Source organism: Chaetura pelagica, unplaced genomic scaffold (genome assembly GCF_000747805.2).
Source record: "Chaetura pelagica isolate M959 unplaced genomic scaffold, ChaPel_1.0 scaffold109, whole genome shotgun sequence".
Classification (NCBI taxonomy): Eukaryota; Metazoa; Chordata; class Aves; order Apodiformes; family Apodidae; genus Chaetura; species Chaetura pelagica.
In genome coordinates, this window is record NW_009970725.1 from 13,178,278 (window position 1) to 13,198,573 (window position 20,296).

The window sequence follows — 20,296 nt, forward strand, 5'->3', positions numbered from 1 at the left end:
TTCTCTGAACATCCTCTTGAAATAAAGACATCAGCATGGATTAGCTTGTTCTGGAGTGATAACAGGTGAGAGAAAAGGACTTGCCAGAAGGATTCGGTTCTGCCTGTTGGAGAGGATGGGGATGGAAGTGGATCTGGAAATTGGGATTAGTGGGAAATTGTCACTTGTTGCTGAGCTGCAGATTAAGTGCAACTGCTTCTGTGGCACTGTGATGGAGTAGTAATAGCTTTTAGTTCCCGTTATAGAGTGTTTGTGTGTCTTGTTGTAGTGAGTTTGTAGTGAGTCTGTTTCAGTGGTGTCAGTACATTGTGTGGTGTCTGTCATATTTGGGGTGTTTTCTGTGTAGCGTGTTCATTAATAAGAACAAAGGAAACAAAGAATGGAAGTTAACAGGTTATCAATTTTTGTGTCAAATTTGCAGCACTGCTGTTTTCCAAAGCAAAACTACAGTTGTGCCGTAGACTACATCTTGCTGATTATATTATAGGGATCTGCTGTAAATATATAGACATCCATCAGTGCAGTACCAGGTACCTGACCTGCATATGCAGGTATCACATGATACATTTCTACACCTTCTTTGTTCACAATCCAGATTTTTAGCAGCAATCAATTAGGCACTTAAGCAGCCTTTCTCTCTCTCAGGGTGAGCAGTACTAATCCAAATGCTTCTGATATAAATGACATACCAAATTGCGGACTAGGAACAGTCTCCAGGTTGCACCAGAAGGCAAAACATGTGCATCTCTGTGTTCGTGCATTAACTGCTTTTCAACACCTTTACTTTGCTGCTTGTAAAAAAAATATTTTCCTTAAAGAGGCAAAGCAATTGTAAAAAATATTTCCACTGCCTAGTGTGCCATAATAGTCTGTCTGCCTTTAGGATGTATTTCATCTCTTCTAATTCCAACAGGTACCACATAATTACAGTGCCAAAGTTTCCTGAAACTTAGCTTTGTGTGGGATGCGTGTTTATAAAAAAAAATTGCATGACTGTATAATTTTCTTGCCCTAATTTTGCAGACATAAGGTGTTGTCCATATAGATGTAACTACATGATTCCAATTAATACTACCCTGAAGTAGAAAAAAATATTTTTTAGCAAATCATTTTTCACTGGAAAACACAAGGGTGAAGAGAACAGTGGAAAATTCAAACCCGACCTTCCTGGTAACTTTTGCTGCTCTGATTCAGTTTCCAGTTTCAGGAACCCCAAGATAACTAATATTTCTTACTATCTAAATGTGTATTTATATGACTGTAAGGAGAGTCATACTAAGATCAGTTATGCTTCCTAAATATTTTAAATTAACCTTGTATGCATTTTTACAAATCGTACTTTTTCCATTTCTGGAAACACATAAGATATTTTTAACTGATTATTGCCAACAGAAGAGCATTACTATGTCTCATCTGTTTTCACCAGACTTTGCATGATTTTACCTGATTTTTAATTCATAAAAGAAGGAACACACTTTTTGTGTTGTTTTTTTTTTTAGTGTATTCCTGAATTAACTAGGTACATTGATTCTTATTTACCATTTTCCTAAAGAGAGTGGATCAAAATAAAAGAAGGCAGAAATTTCTGTTAAAAGTAATTTTCCCTGTATTGGATAAGAAATCTAAACTGATATACCTGCACATAGCCATCTCACCATTTACAAATGTTTGTGCAAAACTGGCAGATCCCATTGCATGCAATTATTTTCATATAATTTATGAGACCAGATTTTGGCCTTGTGCAATATAAGATGTCTGCAGACAGATTAAGATGTAAGGTTAAATTGATAAGGCAGATAATGTGCTTTTGGTCACTTCCAGTACCTTTCAGAGGGCTAAAAGTGTCTCTTCCTCAGGTACAAAGCAGACGTGCACAAGTCAATAAGTGAATCAAGTAAAGGAGTTGAAAGGGCCTAGAAAATTATATAGGGACATTTTTTGTTTAGTGGAGTATGGGAGTGCTTTATGGAATGCTTCCATTTGCCATACCTCCTTTTTTTCCAGAGAGGAGGAGAGGAGCATCTGTTCCAGTGACAAATACTTTTTGAATGACCGGAAGTGTCCCGGCAAGGTTGCCAAGGGATTATGCTTTGAAGCCTGAAGTGATGCCTTCTTTAAATGCATCTTTAAGTCTGGGAAATAGGAGTTCAGTGCCATAGTATTTTCTGTGGTCATACATGTGAAGAGGATGCCACCTGGCTGAGCATCACCTTTTTATGTAGAAAGTTCTGAATGGGAATATCTAAACTGATATACCTGCACATAGCCATCTCACCATTTACAAATGTTTGTGCAAAACTGGCAGATCCCATTGCATGCAATTATTTTCATATAATTTATGAGACCAGATTTTGGCCTTGTGCAATATAAGATGTCTGCAGACAGATTAAGATGTAAGGTTAAATTGATAAGGCAGATAATGAGATTAATTTACGTAGTATAAATAGTGAGGTCTGTGACTCTGCCTTCTTCAGCCTTTATTTTTTAATTAAATAACTTTCGGAAGTAGAGTGGGTGGAATGCCCAACTTAATGAGAACATAAAATTGAAAGTACTAAGATTAAAATAGTTCTGGTCCTGAAAGGGGAGATACATAAGCATTTTGGTCATGTCTCAGCCTCGCACAGCTTTTGACTGTGACAATTGTGGAGTAATTCTGTTGAGTGGAAATCACTGAATGAAGTCGACTTGTGCAGAGAGCTGTCCTGTATCTGAAGAAAGGAACCCGATAATGCTTAGTTGGTTTAATAAATGCTATCCCATTAACTGCCTAATCATGTTGTAAATGAATAAATAATTAGGTTCAATATACGCACATTGGATGTGTCATCTGCAGAGATGTTAAAATTTTATAGCGTTGATTATCGTAGAGAAGTGTGGAATGCTCTAAATAGGAGCTGATCTGGGAAACATCATTGATGGTGCTCTGTATCAGCTATTCAACTGCAATCCCAGAGCAGAGGCCTGAAAAGAGTAACCAACATGTAACATCAGCATTCCAGCTTCAGTTTTCTGAAGCGACACAGGAAATTCCCACACATATTTAGGTCATTGCTATTTATTTGCACAGTGTGCTGTGGTTTTAACTATTGATAACCATGAATTGTGCAGATGTCTATCCTGCAATTCCTTTCTTTTTTCCTTTTTTTTTTGTTTTTTTTTGTTTTTAACACCACGGAGACATTTTCTGCTAAACCTATCCCTTTGTCCTGCTGATCAGCTCAGGGATTCCCATTTTTTACCTGTACAGAATATATCGATACAGGAGCTTCAGGCTCAGCTTGAGCAGGAGACGAGACTTCACCAAGAGGAGCAAGAAAAGTTTGCAGAAAGGATCATGCAGGTAAATACGAAACCCACCTGCTGGGAGAGATGTATGACCATAATGTGTGGCATGGATCTTGTTGTCAGGACCGTGGGAACTTGTGTCATAGAATCATAGAATGGTTTGGGTTGGAAGAGACCTTACAGATCATCTTGTTCCAAGCCTCCTGCATGGGCAGGGACACCTCCCACTAGACCAAGTTGTTCAGCGCCCCATCCAGCCTGGCCTTGAACACTTCCAGGGAAGGGGCATCCACAACTTTCCTGTGCAACCTGGTCCAGTGTCTCACCACCCTCCCTCTAAAGGATTTCTTCCTAATATAGAACTAAATCTACTCTATTTCAGTTTGAGACTGTTACCCCTTGTCCTGTCACTACATGCCCTTGTAAAAAGCCCCTCCCCAGCTTTCCTGTAGCCCCTTCAGGCACTGGAAGGCCACTATAAAGTCTCCCCTGAGCCTTCTCTTCTGCAGGCTGAACAGCCCCAACTCTCCCAGCTTGTCTTCATAGCAGGGGTGCCCCAGCCCTCTGAGCATCTTTGTGGCCCTCCTCTGGACTTGTTTGAACAGCTCCATGTCCTTCTTCTGTTGGGGGCTCCAGAACTGGACACAGTATTCCAGGTGGGGTCTCCGCAGAGCAGAGCAGAGAGGAAGAATCACTTCCCTTGACCTGCTGGTCACACTTACTCGTGCCTGTGCCTGTTTGAGCTCACCTGACTACATAAAGAATCTAGAGGTTGGAGAAATGTAATCTCAAGCCTATCTTGCCATTTTTAATCTGGTTTCTCTGCTTGATGGAGAGAAGTTTTGTCCTCCCATGTCCGGGGGAAGTTGAGGTAGAGGCATCAAATTCTGCTTGGGGAATCATATCAGTCCTTTCAGCTCTCCATGAGCTAGGGAAGGGTGCATTTAATCTCTGGGAGTACAGTTTGACTCTGTGCCTTACTCTGACCCCTCCTAGCCCAAAGAAAACCCAACGTGCTCATAACTGAGACACAAAGCAGGACTTTTTTGTATTTCTCAATACCCCATGCTTCCAAGCCACTTATTCATAACTGGTGAATAAATCATATTATGTTACATGGGCTCCCTTGGTCTTTTGAAAGCTGTAATATATTACTCAATCATTTTGTGATCTCCAATTCCTAGAGCAGAAAAATATATCTGTTGCTAATTTTTGCAGGCTGTTTGGCTCTAATCTGAAGTTTTCTTTTTAAATTAACTTTGTAGATTAAATATAGCATAATGCATAGTATAAAGCATTTTTTCTTGTGCCAGCTAATCTTGTTATGCCCAAATGGTATCTCTGTTTTTTTCATAAGTAGCTTTAATTTCCAGTTGATCTCCACACGAGCTTTCTCATGGAGGCTGTTGAAAGCAACCAGTAAATTGATTTCCTTCCTAGTTGCCTGGGCCATTAAAGCTTTTTGGAAGCTATGCTTGCATCTTAAAGTTCTTTTCTTTCACAATAGATATCCACTGAAAAAGCATTATGATCTATGAAGATACCTCCACCAGGGTCTTCTGCAAGAATTTGTGACCATGCGTACTTATATAATAATCGTTTGTAAAAACAATGAAAAATGCAGTAAAGTCAAAGTCAGCTATTCATGCTGACAGCCAGTAGAAAAAGAAGAATAAAAGCATCTTCTGGATTCTTCATTTTTTCCAGATTATGCCTATCCTGTTGATATGACTCCTTTTTTATTATCCTCCAGGATTTCTGGTGGAAATGACTCAGATCTTTGCTGTATTTAACCATAACTTAATTTGGAGGAAGAAACTGCATCACCACAGAATCTATTTGATTCTTCCTGTAAAAATTAGATTCAAAAGAACCTCCTAATTTACTATTTCACTTTTGGCAATGTTTAATGAGATCAAATGGGTATGTGCTAGCACTGTGCATTCTCCCTAAGTAGTATTTTGAGTTGCATCTATGGGTTTGGGGCTGTTATAGCTAATTTTATTCCAGAGAACTTTTAAACTGGATTTTTAACCCACTTAAGCTAGCAACTACTGTAAATAATTTTAATTTAATCAGGAACTTTTTAAGGCATTGTCATGTAGATGCTAAAAATCTGTGTTACATCAGAGGATGTAATTTAAAGGGCAGGAAAATCCTTAGTAAACCATCTAGCCCAGTAGCCTGGGTCAGAAGGATTTTAATGTTGCCATGAAAATCAAGCATCTGATTCTTAGCAGTATTGTTAGGGGCTCCATGCTCCTGAAGAAGCATCTCTGAAGTATTCTTCATTCCTATGTGCATGTTGTTTGTTGAAAGGTGCGTTCCTATGGCTTAAATTGTTGTGGTCATTCGTGTACTGTGGCTTTCATAGATTTCATCTATGGAGCTGGTCAGCAAAAGAGGAGGCTGTTCTGCAGAATGTAAAATAGTAGAAACTGGTATCTGTAAGCAGGGGCTCTATTCATTTTGCATTGGCCTTTGCTTGATCAGTGTGAACCACAGCTTGCTTGAAGTGGAAACACAATCTCATCTGTGCATTTGCTGTTGGATGCCGGTCATGCCAGGGCTTGGTTTTGGCATATTGAGGTAGAAGTCACACTGAAAGAATAATGTCTCAGGTGGCCTTGTGTTGAAACAGATGTAATTATGTGTGTATTCCAAAGCATGAACCTTTCTTGGTGCTTCTAGTGCTGAAACTGAGAGACGTGGTGAATGCTGAGTTGCAGCCAATGCAGCTTTGGTTCTGTGCATGTGTCTCTGATCTGGTCATACCAGAATGAGAAATGTTCACTGTGATGCCTCAGAATATGAGCTGTGAGAAGTGAGGTACCAGTAGTTGTGTCTGAGATACTGGATGTGGTTCCTCGGGAAGTGTTGCCCTTCCAGAAGGAGAGTGAGACATAGCTACAGTGGAAAGGATGAGTCTGTGACCAGGGAGGAAAAAGGCAAGGAGAGCATTTCAGGCTGTCTGAAGGGCAGCTGTGGCCCCACCTTATAGGAATAACTGCAAATGTGTTTAGTAGGTGTGATATGTGCAGCAGTGTGAGGTGGTGTCTGTGCTGGGAACATAATACACCGATACAACCAAGAGAGGGAGGAAAACATGAGTGGTATATGAAGTTTATGGAGCAACAATGGTCTCATGCATCTTTAAAGTAAACAAACTGTCCACCTGCGTGGCAGGTTGCTTGGGTATGGTTATCTAAGCTTATTGGCAGCTGTCCTCTAATTTCATAGAATCACAGAATGGCTAGGGTTGGAAGGGACCTTAAAGATCATCATGTTCCAACCTCCCAAACTCAATAACTACTCACTACTGATGAGAATTAGAGATTTCAGGTTGTCTTGCGCAACAAAATACAAGCCCTGGATATCACCCCATTGACATGGTGTCTGTTGTTCCATTAAAGCTGGAGGAGGAGCATATGCAGACCCTACGGAGGAAAGACTTGGAAGTGCAGAGCTTGACTTTGCAGAACAAACTGGAAGAGAAGACCTGGAGCCAGGAGAAAAACCTCATGCAGCAAGAACTCAGGCATTTCAAGCAGGACACCTTTCTCCTGTACGTCAAGCTAAAATGGCTGCTGAAACATTGGCGGCAAGGCAAGCGAATGGAGGAGGAAGGGGAGGACATGTTAGAGGTAACTGTCCCACCTCATTAACCCAATGAAACTGCAAGCAGTGGGGTTATTGGGGTGTCCCTTCTTTAAGTGTAGACTGTATCTATGGTGTGGCATCAGCAACTTCATTGTTACATGTAGATTTAAAGGGAACTCAAATTAAACACAAAGCCTTTTTTCAAGCTGGCTTGGGCTAGATTATATTCTGTGTATGTTACAGATCACCCATCTTTAAATTTAAACCTTTAACTAGTACAGGCATCTGGTCCTGAAAAATTAGCTCATAATAAATGAAAACTAAATTAAGTCTCAAATACAGGACTCCTGAACAATTTTTGGAAAGAAAAATACATTAGCAAGCTGATGGAGTCAAATCTATTTAGATGGGCTGAGAGCTGTTGTTCCTCTCAACGCGTGCACAGCGTGTTCCTAACAAAGCCTTCAGCCATGCATATGGAGGGAAACTCTGCTTTCGTCTTGGCAGTAGAATGATACAGCTTCTTGTGGGAACTTACAGTGAATCATTCTTGTTTGTTCCTCTTCTCCCTACACACGTCTATCACACACCAGTAGTCATCATGGTGATTTTCCAGGAAGCAACTAAATAAAGATCAGGAGTTTCAGAAGCACATAACAACCTGGCATCCCCAGGCTGATGCATCTCAGCAGGGGTGTGATTGCCAGCTGATGTGCATGGTGAAGAAAGGTGCAGCTGTGTTGAGTTGCACATCCAAAATTGCCATTAGCTTTGGAAATCTTACCTCAAAAAAAATGAAGTGGGAAAATGTGTTTTACCATTCTGACATTTCATCCAAAATTCTTGAAAATAATAGATTTATTTTGCAGGTTCATGCAATTCTGAAACCATTTGCTAAGGCAGCTAAGTATTTTTCTTGTTATTTCTTATATTTTTGTGCCTGATGTTCTTCAGTGTTTGCTGCATTTGGCAGTAAAAGTAACCTTTCAGGTCTGGTAAGACTGTGCTTAAATTGAATACTCTAATTTTTTATATTCTTAGATTAAGGGTGGATGAAGATCTTAACCTTCATCTGCTGTGGTAATACAAGTCAGAAACAAGAAATAACTTGGAAATAACTTGCTTCTTACTTTACTTCAGCAGTACTGATTTGCTTCAGTGTGAACTAGCTCATCTTCTAATAACAAAATAGCTTTCATTTTTTCACTGTTTGGAATTTTTGACCAATTAATTTACAATTAATCCACCTCCAGTCATTATTGGAGTCACGTGTTTTGATAATGCCTTAGAGAGGAATAAAGTGCTAGATTTGGACACTTCCTGATCTCCACGTCTTCTGCAGACAATACGCCAGTGTCTTGTATAGTTTTTCATTAATGCATGATGGATTATATCCATTATGCTGGATGGCAGTTGTACACTCAGCCACGTTGATCTCCTATTTTGCAGGCCCACACAGGGTAGTGTTCACATATGCAATGAGTCATATATCGTCCAAAAGATTGTTTCCTGTAGCCTACAGATTAGAAGTCCGTATATCCCACCACACAGATGCAGAGGAAGAGCCTTCCCTTAGCCCTCCAATAGATTTCTGCACCCCCTGAGGTAAATGGCAAAAAAGTGTTGATGTGTCCCATCTGCTTCATTTTAGATCGAGCACCCCGAGGCCCTCCCGGACTTTGGCATTCAGTCTGAGCAGAAGGAGCGAGATGCAGAGCGCGAGGAGGAGGAAGAGGATGTTGTGTTTGCACTGACAGATTTCTCCCAGCGACCCACCACAGAGAGCACTGACCATGGACCACAGCTGCAGACTGCAGAATTACTGCAGCAGCAGAAGCAGGTACTATACCATTTGTATGTCATGCACTGGGAACAGAAACTGTGGTTTTGCCAAGGAAGTTAATTTTCTTCTGCTGCTGTGTTAAATCACCTAGAATCATACATGTAAAAATACTTCTAGCTACACAGCAGTTACAGTGGATTTCATCCATTGTATTTATATTTAATCAGGAGCCACGTGATTACTCTTCTGTTGGCAGATACTATCAGTGAAAAATCCTATTTCCTCTTGTGGCTGTTTGCCCAGAAACATCTATCAGTATGTGATGGTTTGCAGAATTTACATGCTCCTCTTGCCTGAGCACATCTATTTTGTCTACCATCAAGCTTTTAGCAAGAAGAGGTGATGTTGTCTCCTTTAAAGAATTTAAGAAACTAGCATATATTGAATGCTTCCCTTAGAGATGATGGGAAAACAATGCAAAAGCTCCTTCCTGTCCCTGGGCTTGTTTTTAAATGCCTATAAGTAAAACATGCTGATTTTTCCCTGACATCTCCTGTGCCCTGCCTTTGTGCATCAGAGCACTGCTATATATCCTAGCTTTTTCCTTTGTGTATTTAATATGCCAGCAGTCCTAACAATAATAATAGCAAACATTCAAAGGGGACAGATTTAAGGCTTTCAACAGTTCTTCAGGAGCATCTTCTTATATTTTTAAAATAGAAGTAGTTCAGATGAGAACATCCTGTTACAGGGAATTATTTACAATCCTAAGTAGAATGGAGCAAGATTTCTGTGTAAAACAAAAATTCAGTGAAAAAGTTCTTAAAGCCTTATGCCTTATGCCCCATCTCTAACCAGGTCATTGATGTGGGAGCCCACTACACAATTACTGCTCTCAGACAAATATACACTCTCTATGACCACATTATTTTGCTGGACTCATGACAGGATCTGGGGATAGTATCTTTGCATTTCAGGTCTTTGCTTTTAATTCCCCAGACTCTCACGACTATGCACGACCTGTTTATTTATTATCCATAGATACACATCAGGCAACAGCAAGTCTCTGTCCTATAATAAGGTTAGGCTGGTGCTTCGAGATGCACAGGCATCTTGCAACCTACCTCTCAAGATGTAACTTCAGCTGAAATTTCTGTTTGAATAATAAAAAAGCAGAGATCTGTGGACTTCATTATACTTCATATTCTCCTTTAAGTTTATATACTCTTTTCCTTTCCTTTTTCATAGTGCTAGCTGACAACTCCTTTCTCCAGCTATTGTTTTCTGTGAAGTGTGCTACCAAATAATATTAATTTTATCACTTTGGTATTTGGAAAGTTTCTGTTGTTCCTGACCCTGTGGGAGGTCAGATGTTGCTAATTTCAAGGACTTAACTTTCCAGTCACCCAGACCTGTAACTGTCATCCTCTCCGCAAACTCTTCTCTCCCAGAGACAGAAAAAGGCCTCAGAAATTATGTTCCTGAGCATGTCATTTAACTGCATTCCATCCGTAGACTAATTTAATCTAAAACGCGTAAAATAAATATAAAGCAGTATACTATCTTAGTACAAGGTCTGTCATTTCCCTATATCTTAAAATTACCAAGAACATTCAAATAAATTATGTCCTGTTTGAAATAATAATTTCTTAGGCATCAATCTCAATTAAGCTGACAGAAATGGGAAGTAGGATTGCATATCATTAATTTTTGTATAGGTTGCACGATGATGTGCAGCAGTTCCAGCTAATCTTGCTTAAAGAAATTACCCCATAGGAACAGACCATGTCTCAGTACTCCTCTTGATATTGAATATTGCATGATATCCAAATGGACTTGTGAAAGTAAATAGGTTTCTTGCCTTCCAATCAGGAAAACACAGGAAGAATGAGGGAGTTTCCCAAATATTTCCTATGTTAAGGTCAATTACTTGTTTTGCCTGCTCATGCCAATGAATCTTGTGACAAGTGATGTGTTCACTCATATGCATGTAAAAGAGGTTTTCAGTGCTGCAGGACATATGTTTGTCAGTGGCAAGAAAGAGTGATGATAATAATCTGACACAGAAATAGGAAGCCTTGGTGTAGGTTAATTCTTACACTGTCATAGATTCAGCACATCAGAAGTGTCTTCTGGAGAACCATGACAGAAGAGCAGCTGCCTACTCATCTCCTGCAAGCTCAAGGCTCTGCCAGAGCCAAGCTCTCCCCTCACATCCTTTAGTATCAGTTGCCCTGAATTGTCCGTCTCACTATGGTGGATGGCTTGGCTCTGCAAACCTCCTGAATGCAGGATCTTTGCCATGCCCAGCAACATCACAGACCCAGGTCCTTGCTCTACACACATTGCAGACTTTCACTCATAAACATCAGCTCCACTTAATTTATGTATGACCCCAAAACACATTAACTAAAAACTAGAGCAAGAAACCATTTCACCTGTGTTGTCCCAGCTTTGAAAGTTCTGAGAGTATCAGCAGACCTGACCTCCCAGTACACCACTGACTAGCCAGGCTGTGCTGAAAAACACACAGAGTTTTGGGGGTCTTCTGCAGTTTCCATAAGCTCTCAGCGGGAATTGAGCACAGATTTTATAGGAAACATGGGGTGAGTGGTGAAGCTGGAAGTCTCCAAGGTTTGCACCTGTCCAGAAGAGCCCTAAATTGCTGATTCTGCCTGGCAAGCTCCCGGATTAAACGCATCAGCACTTGTTTCACATTAGGAAGGAAATTTTGTGAGAGACTAGGAGTAGCTGAGATAACTAGGTCAGAAAAAATAAAGAGCTTACAGTAACTTGAAGTAACCTGTATTTATTTTTAACATTTAACATTAATATTTAATGGCTTGTATTTTCAGCCTGCACTCTTTGCTGCTGACTTTCTCACCCTGCCTGGAAAGTGGAACTGTTTTGAAAAAAAAAATTAAGCAGCCTCAATTTTTGTATGATTTGAGGTACTCATCTTGGTGGAAAGTAAACATCTCACTTGTCTGGGATTTTTATGTGGCCAGCGTGTAGAGGGATGAAGGCATAGTAGAGGGAAAAGGAGAGAAAAAAAACCCTCATTGGTTGATGAGAGGCAGAGTAGATGAGGGCTCTGAGAAGAGCCAGTTAATCTTTCTCTTCATGTCACAGTCCTTTGGCTGGTAGATGGGGCACACTGCAGAAGGGATCAGGCAAGGAACTAGTAAGGTTCAAGAGCCAGTCTGGTCATGGGCAGCAGGTAAATTGGGCTGGTGGCACAGTAGAGGAGGGCTTTCTGCAAGTCACCATCTCTATGTCTATAGTATGAAATCAAGCACAATAGACTGTGGGGAAAAAAAAATTAAAAAAGAAGAGATTTGATTTGTTTTGGTTGAGTAGAAAGGGTGAGATACTTGTTGCATGGTGTAAGTTAGGGGAGTAAAAAGAAAGGACTTCACACATCTGTGGTCCAATGGAAAAAAAAAATTAAAAAACAATACACTCCTGTTGTTGCTTGAGGGGTGTCAAGAGAATTCCCAATTAGATCTTTTTTTGCTCATACAATATTTGTTTTCAACACTTAGCTAGGAGAAAAGCCCAAAGGAACAGTAATTAAGACCTAAATATGATAAAATTATTTGCACCAAGATCTAGCTTCACTTTTGCCCAGATCTGTGATTACACAAAGGCAAACACAGAACAAGGAGTTGTCATTTGCTGTTTAGGTTCCTGGCCTTGCATTTTTAAATGACTGTTCTACTAAACTGCTTGTAATACCAAGATGTGGCTTAATTCTTGAGTGAAATTCTCAGAGAAAAAAAGAATAGTGAATAAAAACAGAACCAAGCTTCAAAAACTGCCCTGGCTCCAAACCTTTCTAGAGCTGGAGGCTCCAGTCTCTGGGATTGACTCTGCCTAGTACAGGCTCCAAAGTTCTGAAATTTAATGGAAGCTTTGCTATGTTTTTATTTGTCGTGAGCTGTTGTTCCCTTTGCCTACAAATCCTGAGCTGTGGATGCAACAAGACTTTAAAATTTTCATGATTAGAAGGAATCAGTCAGATCCCTCCATGCTTTAAATTTTGGTAATGGGTAAAGTACTAAAGAGCCAGCTCCTTGCATGGGAGACTGTCCAGGGAATCGCAACAGTGATCTGTTTCTTCTGCCTGTACAACATCCCTTAGAGGAAGGGGAAGACCATAACAATCCTTATTGTGTCTCCATGGTACTTACTCTTATGCAGAAGCTGTTAGACAATTTTACCAGCAAAGATCTCAACCATGTCTAGATATAAATGTTGTATTTCAGACCACATTGTCTCAGAGCGCTCTGTCTGTTCTCCAAAAACACTCCTGTTTGGCCACACAGAAAAATAATCTCACAGACCTCTCCAACTTCAGACTGTAAATACAAATTTATGAGGGGGGGTGGGGGGGAAAGACTCCTCTGCAGAAATTAGAAGGATATAACCAAAATTGGGTTTATATTGGCAAGTTAATTAAAATCCCAGCAAGCCCAGGGGACACCTGGGGTGTTTGTCTCATAACAGTGACATTGATGTAATGCCTCTAGAAATAAGACATGCCCTCATCCCAGTAGGCTACAAACCTGCAATGAAGCTCTTCTGGCTCCTCTCTATACTAGTCCATCACTTCTTTCTTTGCAAACCTATTTTTACAGGACTCTAAAGCTATGAAATATATGCACGGGAATGAGGGATGTGGTTTTCTTTGCTGTTATTTTATTTTTCTTCTGCCTCATTTCCCTTGGGGAACCTTTAGACTACTTGGCTGGAGAAAGATTTATGCAATGTACCAGAAAACACACAGCATGGCTCTTGAATGAAAGCACTTCATAGACATTTGGGGTCAGGGTTTTTAAAGAGGATGAGGTCAGATTTTGATGTGCTCAACACCCAGCAGCTCCTGTTGCAACACAAAGGATAAATCTTCAAAAGAGCTCTTATTCTGCTTACTACACAAGGGGCTTGGGATGTTTGGAGAATTTAGCCTTAGTTGGGTATCAGAATGAAAATTCATGGTGGAAACATAAAATCTCATTACATATTGAAAAGTAGGTGATTTTATATGCATGACGGAGACTTCTGCTGGATAGTAGAAAACTGCTAATTGGCATTACATCTTAATGGAATTAATTCTGCTTCTGTGCGTGCATCTCTGCAGAACCCCATGTTAAACACCATCACATTTCATTAGCCCAAACAGATTATACGTCAGTCAATGAGCACCTGCAGTCATTTCACTGCATCTAGCATATTTTTGCTGATGAGCCAAATGGCTTGGAAAAAGTAGACCACATTTGTGGTTTTTTTAAAAGAAAAAAAAGCCCCGTGGTATGTGTGATTAATAATTACAGAAGTGTGTGAGGTGGGTTCAGTGATGCCAAAAATCTGATAAGCATATAAAATCAGCTTAGTTTTCTGCATAAAATTTTATATGAATTGTTACTGAAAAAAAGCACATGAAAGTTATTTAGATTTTTGCATACATCTCTTTACTTGACTTACAAAGCAGGTGACATGTAGGTACTTCATGAAACACCAGATAATAGGAATTACAGGAAGCCTTTACTTGGGAAAATAAATAAAAATTTATTAGACTATCATTCAAAAATCAAGACAGCTAATTTGAGTTAGGCCTTCCCAAGGAAGCTGATGCATTCATGAGAACCAGGTGATAAAATGCTGAATTTCTTGAGTAAGCTTTCCCATTTTTCTGCTCACGCTGTGTTTGCTAATCAAGCACAATTTTCTTAAATGTCTTTCCTATTCAGAATAACTTGTCAGATACAATCTATGGCTACTCTTCTGTTCTTCAAGAAGCTCATTGGGAATATTTGATTTAAATTTTGGATAAATAAGTCATGTTACACATTTCTGTTTTCTAATTCAATGACTGCAAAAACCAGTGAGATATCTTTTCTTTTACTGATCCAGAATGAATGTTTAAAAGACATTTCTCGATGTTTGACAGAAAAATGACAGGTTTTGCAAATGTCCAGGGAATTTGCAGAAAGTAATGCCAAAACCAAGAAAGAAAAATTAGAGATTTTAATAAGTATATATGCTGTCTTTCAGTACTTGCCAAGATCAGATATCAGCTCTGGGCTAGGCTTTTAGTTTAACTCTGTTCTTGTCTCCTGGATGGCACAAGAACACAGACAACATTCTCAGTGTGACCACAACATTCTCAGCAAGATGTGGATGGGGATTTGCTGTTTGATCCTATCTGAAAGAGAGGAAGTGGCTTACCTGGCATTTGTGCCTTTGGTACCAAACTGAGTGCTGCTGCAAAGCTAACTGGTGTGCAGCTGCCTGGGACTGAGGAGAAATGGGAAGTACAGATGAGTAAAATATCTTTGCTGAGATACTCAGAGCAAAACCACACATTTTTTTCCAAAATAATTTTAACTGCTAATACAAAAGCTCTGAAAATTAATCCCTTTTCTTTATATGCAGTTTACAAATATTTGAGGTTTGTTGATGAGCAATAACTGTATCTAGTAAATGTTCAGCTACCAAAAAAACCTCAGGAATGATACTCTATCTTTGATTTACAGTATTAAAAAATAAGTTATTACAGATGTCCTCAATCCGGCAAGATTCTTAGTGCCTTTTTCAGTGTGACTTAAGTATCTTTGGCTTTCATGGGTGCTCAGAGACTAGAGGCAACAAGAAATAGAATCATAGAATCACAGAACCATAGAATCATTTAGGTTGGAAAAGACCCTTAAAGTCATCAAGTCCAATTGTAAACCTAACACTGCCAAGTCCACCACCAAACCGTGTCCCAAAATGTCACTTCTGCACCTCTTTTGAATACTTCCAGGGATCAGCCATCCCTGTAGACAGAGGCATTGCTATCCTTAGTTACTCCATACAAGAGACAGCTAAGGCACTTTCTCTTCCATGCAGTGGTTGTGCAGGCATGCTTTTTCCCCTTAGAAATGAAACTAAAGCCACCCAGTGACAGCGTTTCTTTTGCTTTGTGATGGCAGGCAAGTGAAAACCGGCGGCTGCGGAGCGCTCTGAAGGGCTTGCTGGATGAGTTCCGCTCGGAGCTGCGGGACGAGGAGCGCGAGCGCCAGGGGCTGCAGCAGCAGTACGCCCTGCACAAGGCAGCCTGGGAGGTGGAAGTGACTCAGCTGAAGTGTCACCTCCAACAGGTAACGTCCCCCTTGTCCAACACCACTGAAGAATGGCTGAGGTGCTTAACTAAATGGGAAATCTATGGCAGCCGGGAAAGGGACTATATTTATTCATCTTACCCAGGTGCCTGAAAGCGTCCCTGAAGCCTGAGCAAAGCTTTGCCTCTTGGATTCCTGTTGTGCCAGTATGAGTGCTTGTGTAGTACTTACAGTGTAAGGCAGGCGAGGACAGAGGACCCAATCCTCTTGCTCTGCTTTCTCAGAAGATTTGGTGGGTGATTTATCAGCCATGGTAACAAGACATGAGAGTGTCTGTTCTCATTGGCATTTATAGGCGAGGGAAATGTCTTGATGTTGTTGTGCTCACAATTAGCTTGTCGCTGTGCCTTGGCACATAACAACTGGGGTATTTGATGCATAGGAGAGAAAAGAGTGATTTAATAACACTGAAGTGACAGATCAATATGTTACTATTAAAACCAATGTTCCAATCTAGCGGTCAGTGATGGATGGTATCGCACTGAAGTGTGACCTCTAGCTACCTGCAATGGGATACTGTTAGAAGTATGTGTAAAAAATCTGGTGCCAGGTGCTTCAGAGTCATGTACACTGTTAGCAGAAGATGTACTGTTTCTGAAGCAATATGAAAACACATCAGCAAAAACCCCAGAAAGATTTGTTTCCAAAGCGAATGGCATAAAAGCTCTAATTTTCCACATTGAAAAGGAGCAGGGTGGGAGACAGTACATTCAGGTCCTGAGAAAAATGCTTTAAGTGCAGAGCCTCTCTGCAGAAGGCAAGTATTATAAAAATATTCGCTGCTGAGAGGATAGTGCATTTAGGAGGTTTTACTGAACGTCAGAGACTCACTGACACACAGAGCTGAGGTGTGAGCACTGCTTTTCCTGCCCAGGTAACTGTAGGCTGATTTCCCAGAATGAAGGAAGAAGCTTTCATTTTAGCAGTTTTGCCAGATTCAGATTCTCAGTTCTCAGTGCACCCACATTTCCAGAGAACAGACCACTAAAAAAAGGAAACAAAATCAATTTCCATTTTCACTCCTCCCAAAATAAAACCTTGGTGACAGATTTACCTTAGAGTTGAGAGGGCAACAAAGAATGAAATTTAGAAAAAGTTAGTTTGACAATGAGCTGCCAATTTAGAGCTTGCAGGCTTTGCCTTTGCGTGAGTGAGAAACTCCCAGGCTGCAGCTTTGCCTGGTGTTTGGCACCAGGACAGTGCTGCCACTCCTGTCCAGGGAGAAGAAACATTTGCACGCTTCCTTCTGGGGGCTATGGTACCTCCACAGCTCCAGTGGTAATAATGTATAACATGTGGTAATTACTGAGCCATTTTTTCAAGCAAATAAAAAGAGTTAAACTGGTCAGTATTTAAGGCATAAAACTGTTAGCTTTAGCCAATTCCCCACATTATTTCTATTTCACAGTAAAAATAGGTCCCCAGGAAAAGACAGCATATCAATCATCAGAATGTCAATTAGGATAGGGCAATTAGTGTGTCTCACTGAGATCTGATGTATGTGTTCACAATTACAAGGAGGCAATTAAAAAACTAAATATAAATGTAATAATATAATAGGCCTGACATAGAAATAAAATAAATTTTACTCTAACTAACGTAAAAGTTTCAAAATATGGGTTGTTTTCACTATAGGTTTAATTTCAGTATCAAAATGGGAGGAGCTAGTGAACAACATGTAAAATATGGCTGGAGAGTTGGGTGGGGAGAAACCTGATTAAATTTGACAAGTGTAGAGTCTTGCATCTGGGGAAGAACAACCCCATGGACCAGTACAGATACTGTACTCACTGTATTCTTCTGAAATGGGGTGAGAGCCAGAGCTCTGATCTGGGTGAGCCCATGGTCTAGAATACGATGACTGTATTTTGGCAGCTTGTGCCTGGCACTCTGATGCCCAGTATTCCTGGGATATTGCTCTTATGGAGTGTGTTGTTACTCCCCACTGCCTGTCTCAGCTTTCCTGCCCTTTGCAGGCACCATCATCTGTCTTGTTTCCTGACTGAAAGGTTGAGAATTTGCCCAGTGGTGTTGAAGAGCTCACTGGTGTTAAGGAGAGAGACAGAATGAGTCTTGCTGAGGTTTAACATTTAGCTCTTTTTTTTTGAGATTCAAAAACGGAAGAGGAATTTGTTTTATTGGATAATTATATAAATTATATTTATTGCAACTGAGCATTTGTTTGGTTTGTAGGTAGTTTTTAGCATTTTCATTAGTCTCTTTTTATTTTTGCCAGTCTCAGTTCTACAGTGACACTCCTGAAATTTATTATTATTTAGTGTCACAGCTACTTATTGAACTGAGCAGAAACTTACAAGAGTGTCCTGGGGCGGACAGCACAGAATAGTAAAATTCAAACAAACATAAAAGAATGGGTGCCAACATTGCTGACTCTGGCTGCAGCACAAACTGGGACTCCTGCAGCATCATGAGATGGACCTGGGCACCTGTGGATGGACAGAGGAAAGGTGTAGCAAGGGATAAGAGACCTGAAGTCAGTGGTGAGTTTGAAAACTAGCAGCGTTATTTTTACATATTGCTAACATGTGGACACTCAACATGCTGGGATAGTGATTGGAAGGCAGCAAAGCTTTGTGGCTTCTTGAGAAGTCACTCTGCCCAGGATGGTGTCTCTCCTTGGATGTTCTACATTTCTGCCCCACAGCACCTCCAGTTTGCCATCAAGCAATGCAGTTGTGTGCAGGACACCTTCTCACATTGTCTCTGTGGGTCCCACAAGTTTACGCTGCACGAATAGGATAAGTGTGAGAAAGATAGTGTCATGTCAACTTTGTTAAAATAGGATGCCGATTTTTTATAATTTTTTTGATTGCTCGGTTGTTCATTTGAAAACAACTGGATTTTGGAAATTCATTCGAGAGGACACAGGTGTTTTAAGATTCCCCTGTCAATGCAAGTGGTTGTAGCAGGATGTTCTCTGCAGCTCAGTACAGTTTTTAAGGACTCAAGCCTCTCAGCCATTTATTTGGCGAGGCTGTTCCAGAGACTAGTAAGCTGCACTCCTGAATGCAGTTTGTGCTTCCCTTTGCTTTGAGCTTATTTTCCAAATAGAGTAAGGTGAAGGTGGTGTCCATCTCTTTTGCTAAAGGACCATGTTTCCCAGCAGACCTGCTGCCTCTCCTTTTTGAGGACAGCTTCAGTGGTGGAAATGAGTTTTCACTGCTTTTCACTCCAGTTCACCTGCAGAGCCAGGGGACAGAGATGTATCCCAGTCTGAGTCACTCACACATCTACTGAGTCCTCAACTAAAGGTCAGGCTTCAGAGATAAATTCTTCACTTGCTTGAACTTACACAAAACCATTGAGCAGTTTTTTTCACTCTGACAAGAGTCCAGCAATGGTCCAGGTTGACCAGAGAGGTTGTGTAATCCCTGCCCTTGGAGGTTCATCAGTCCAACTTAACAAAATCCTGCACAACCCATTCTTATCTCAGAGCCAACCCTGCTGGGGTTGGACTAGAGACCTCCTGACACCCCACTGAGCCTGCATTTTCCTGTGATGCTAATACCTTCTGCCAGGTCTTCTGACCTAATTACGCTGACCCCTGAGCATGAGGTTAAGGAGAAGGGAGAGAAGGTAGCATCAGCTAGATGCCCTAGAAATTAGATCAGACACCAGAACCTGCAGAGATGGGGGGATGATCTTGGTACATCTCCTGCTACTAGCATTCTCTTTTGTTGGAAGCTGTGAGAAGCTGTTACAATAAGACCATCGCTGAAGGTTGTTCTGGGAAAAGTCTCTTCAGAAGAGGAATGCACTCTCTTGGTTTTGGGTGCACTAAGTGAGAGCATAAAAGCAGAGTGGAGGCTGAGAACGTTGTCCTGGCGATTGTCTCAGAGATGATGAGCAGGTTAGAGTTTATCTTGATGTTTCATTCATTGCTGGTACCCACATTTCTATCAGAAAGATCATAACTGATGCCTTAATAGCATGACATGGTAGAACTTGAGAAGTTACTCCCTATGGCTTGCACTGTCTTGATTTTTAAACTTTTTTCAAGTTGAATATATTTTATCATTTATTGAGATCTTCAGATCTAAGAATTTTGCCATTACCTTTGTGGAGTTATATCTTTTACTCAAAGTCACTCTCAGACCCATGCTTTTACCATAGAGTGTTTAATGTCCTAGTAATGTTTTACTTTTAACACCAGCTGGAAGGGAAGAATGAGGACACCTCAGGAGAAACAGGCCTCACTTCTGATGCAAAGGGAGCTTTTAAAAAGGAAAGAGAGGAGCACAAGAAGCTTCTGGCTGAGAGTCATGGCGTGGTGATGGACCTCCGCTGGCAAATCCAGCACAATGAGAAGAACTGGAACCGAGAAAAGGTGGAGCTCCTGGACAGGCTTGACAGAGACCGGCGAGAATGGGAGCGGCAAAAGAAGGAGCTGCTCAGGCGGATTGAGCAGGTAAGGAGTCATCTTGGGGTGAGAAGTGGC

The 20,296-nt window shown here is 40.7% G+C and overlaps 1 protein-coding gene across 1 annotated transcript in view; it reads left to right on the forward strand.

Moving 5' to 3' along the window:
* MTCL1 (microtubule crosslinking factor 1) overlaps positions 1-20,296 on the forward strand; it is a 95,227-nt gene that overhangs the window by 56,799 nt on the left and 18,132 nt on the right. Inside the window, exons 7-11 of the mRNA XM_010006868.1 lie at positions 3,251-3,343; positions 6,702-6,932; positions 8,540-8,728; positions 15,649-15,816; positions 20,012-20,266. Coding sequence (XP_010005170.1) covers positions 3,251-3,343; positions 6,702-6,932; positions 8,540-8,728; positions 15,649-15,816; positions 20,012-20,266 — 936 coding nt within the window. The remainder of the gene's footprint in view (positions 1-3,250; positions 3,344-6,701; positions 6,933-8,539; positions 8,729-15,648; positions 15,817-20,011; positions 20,267-20,296) is intronic.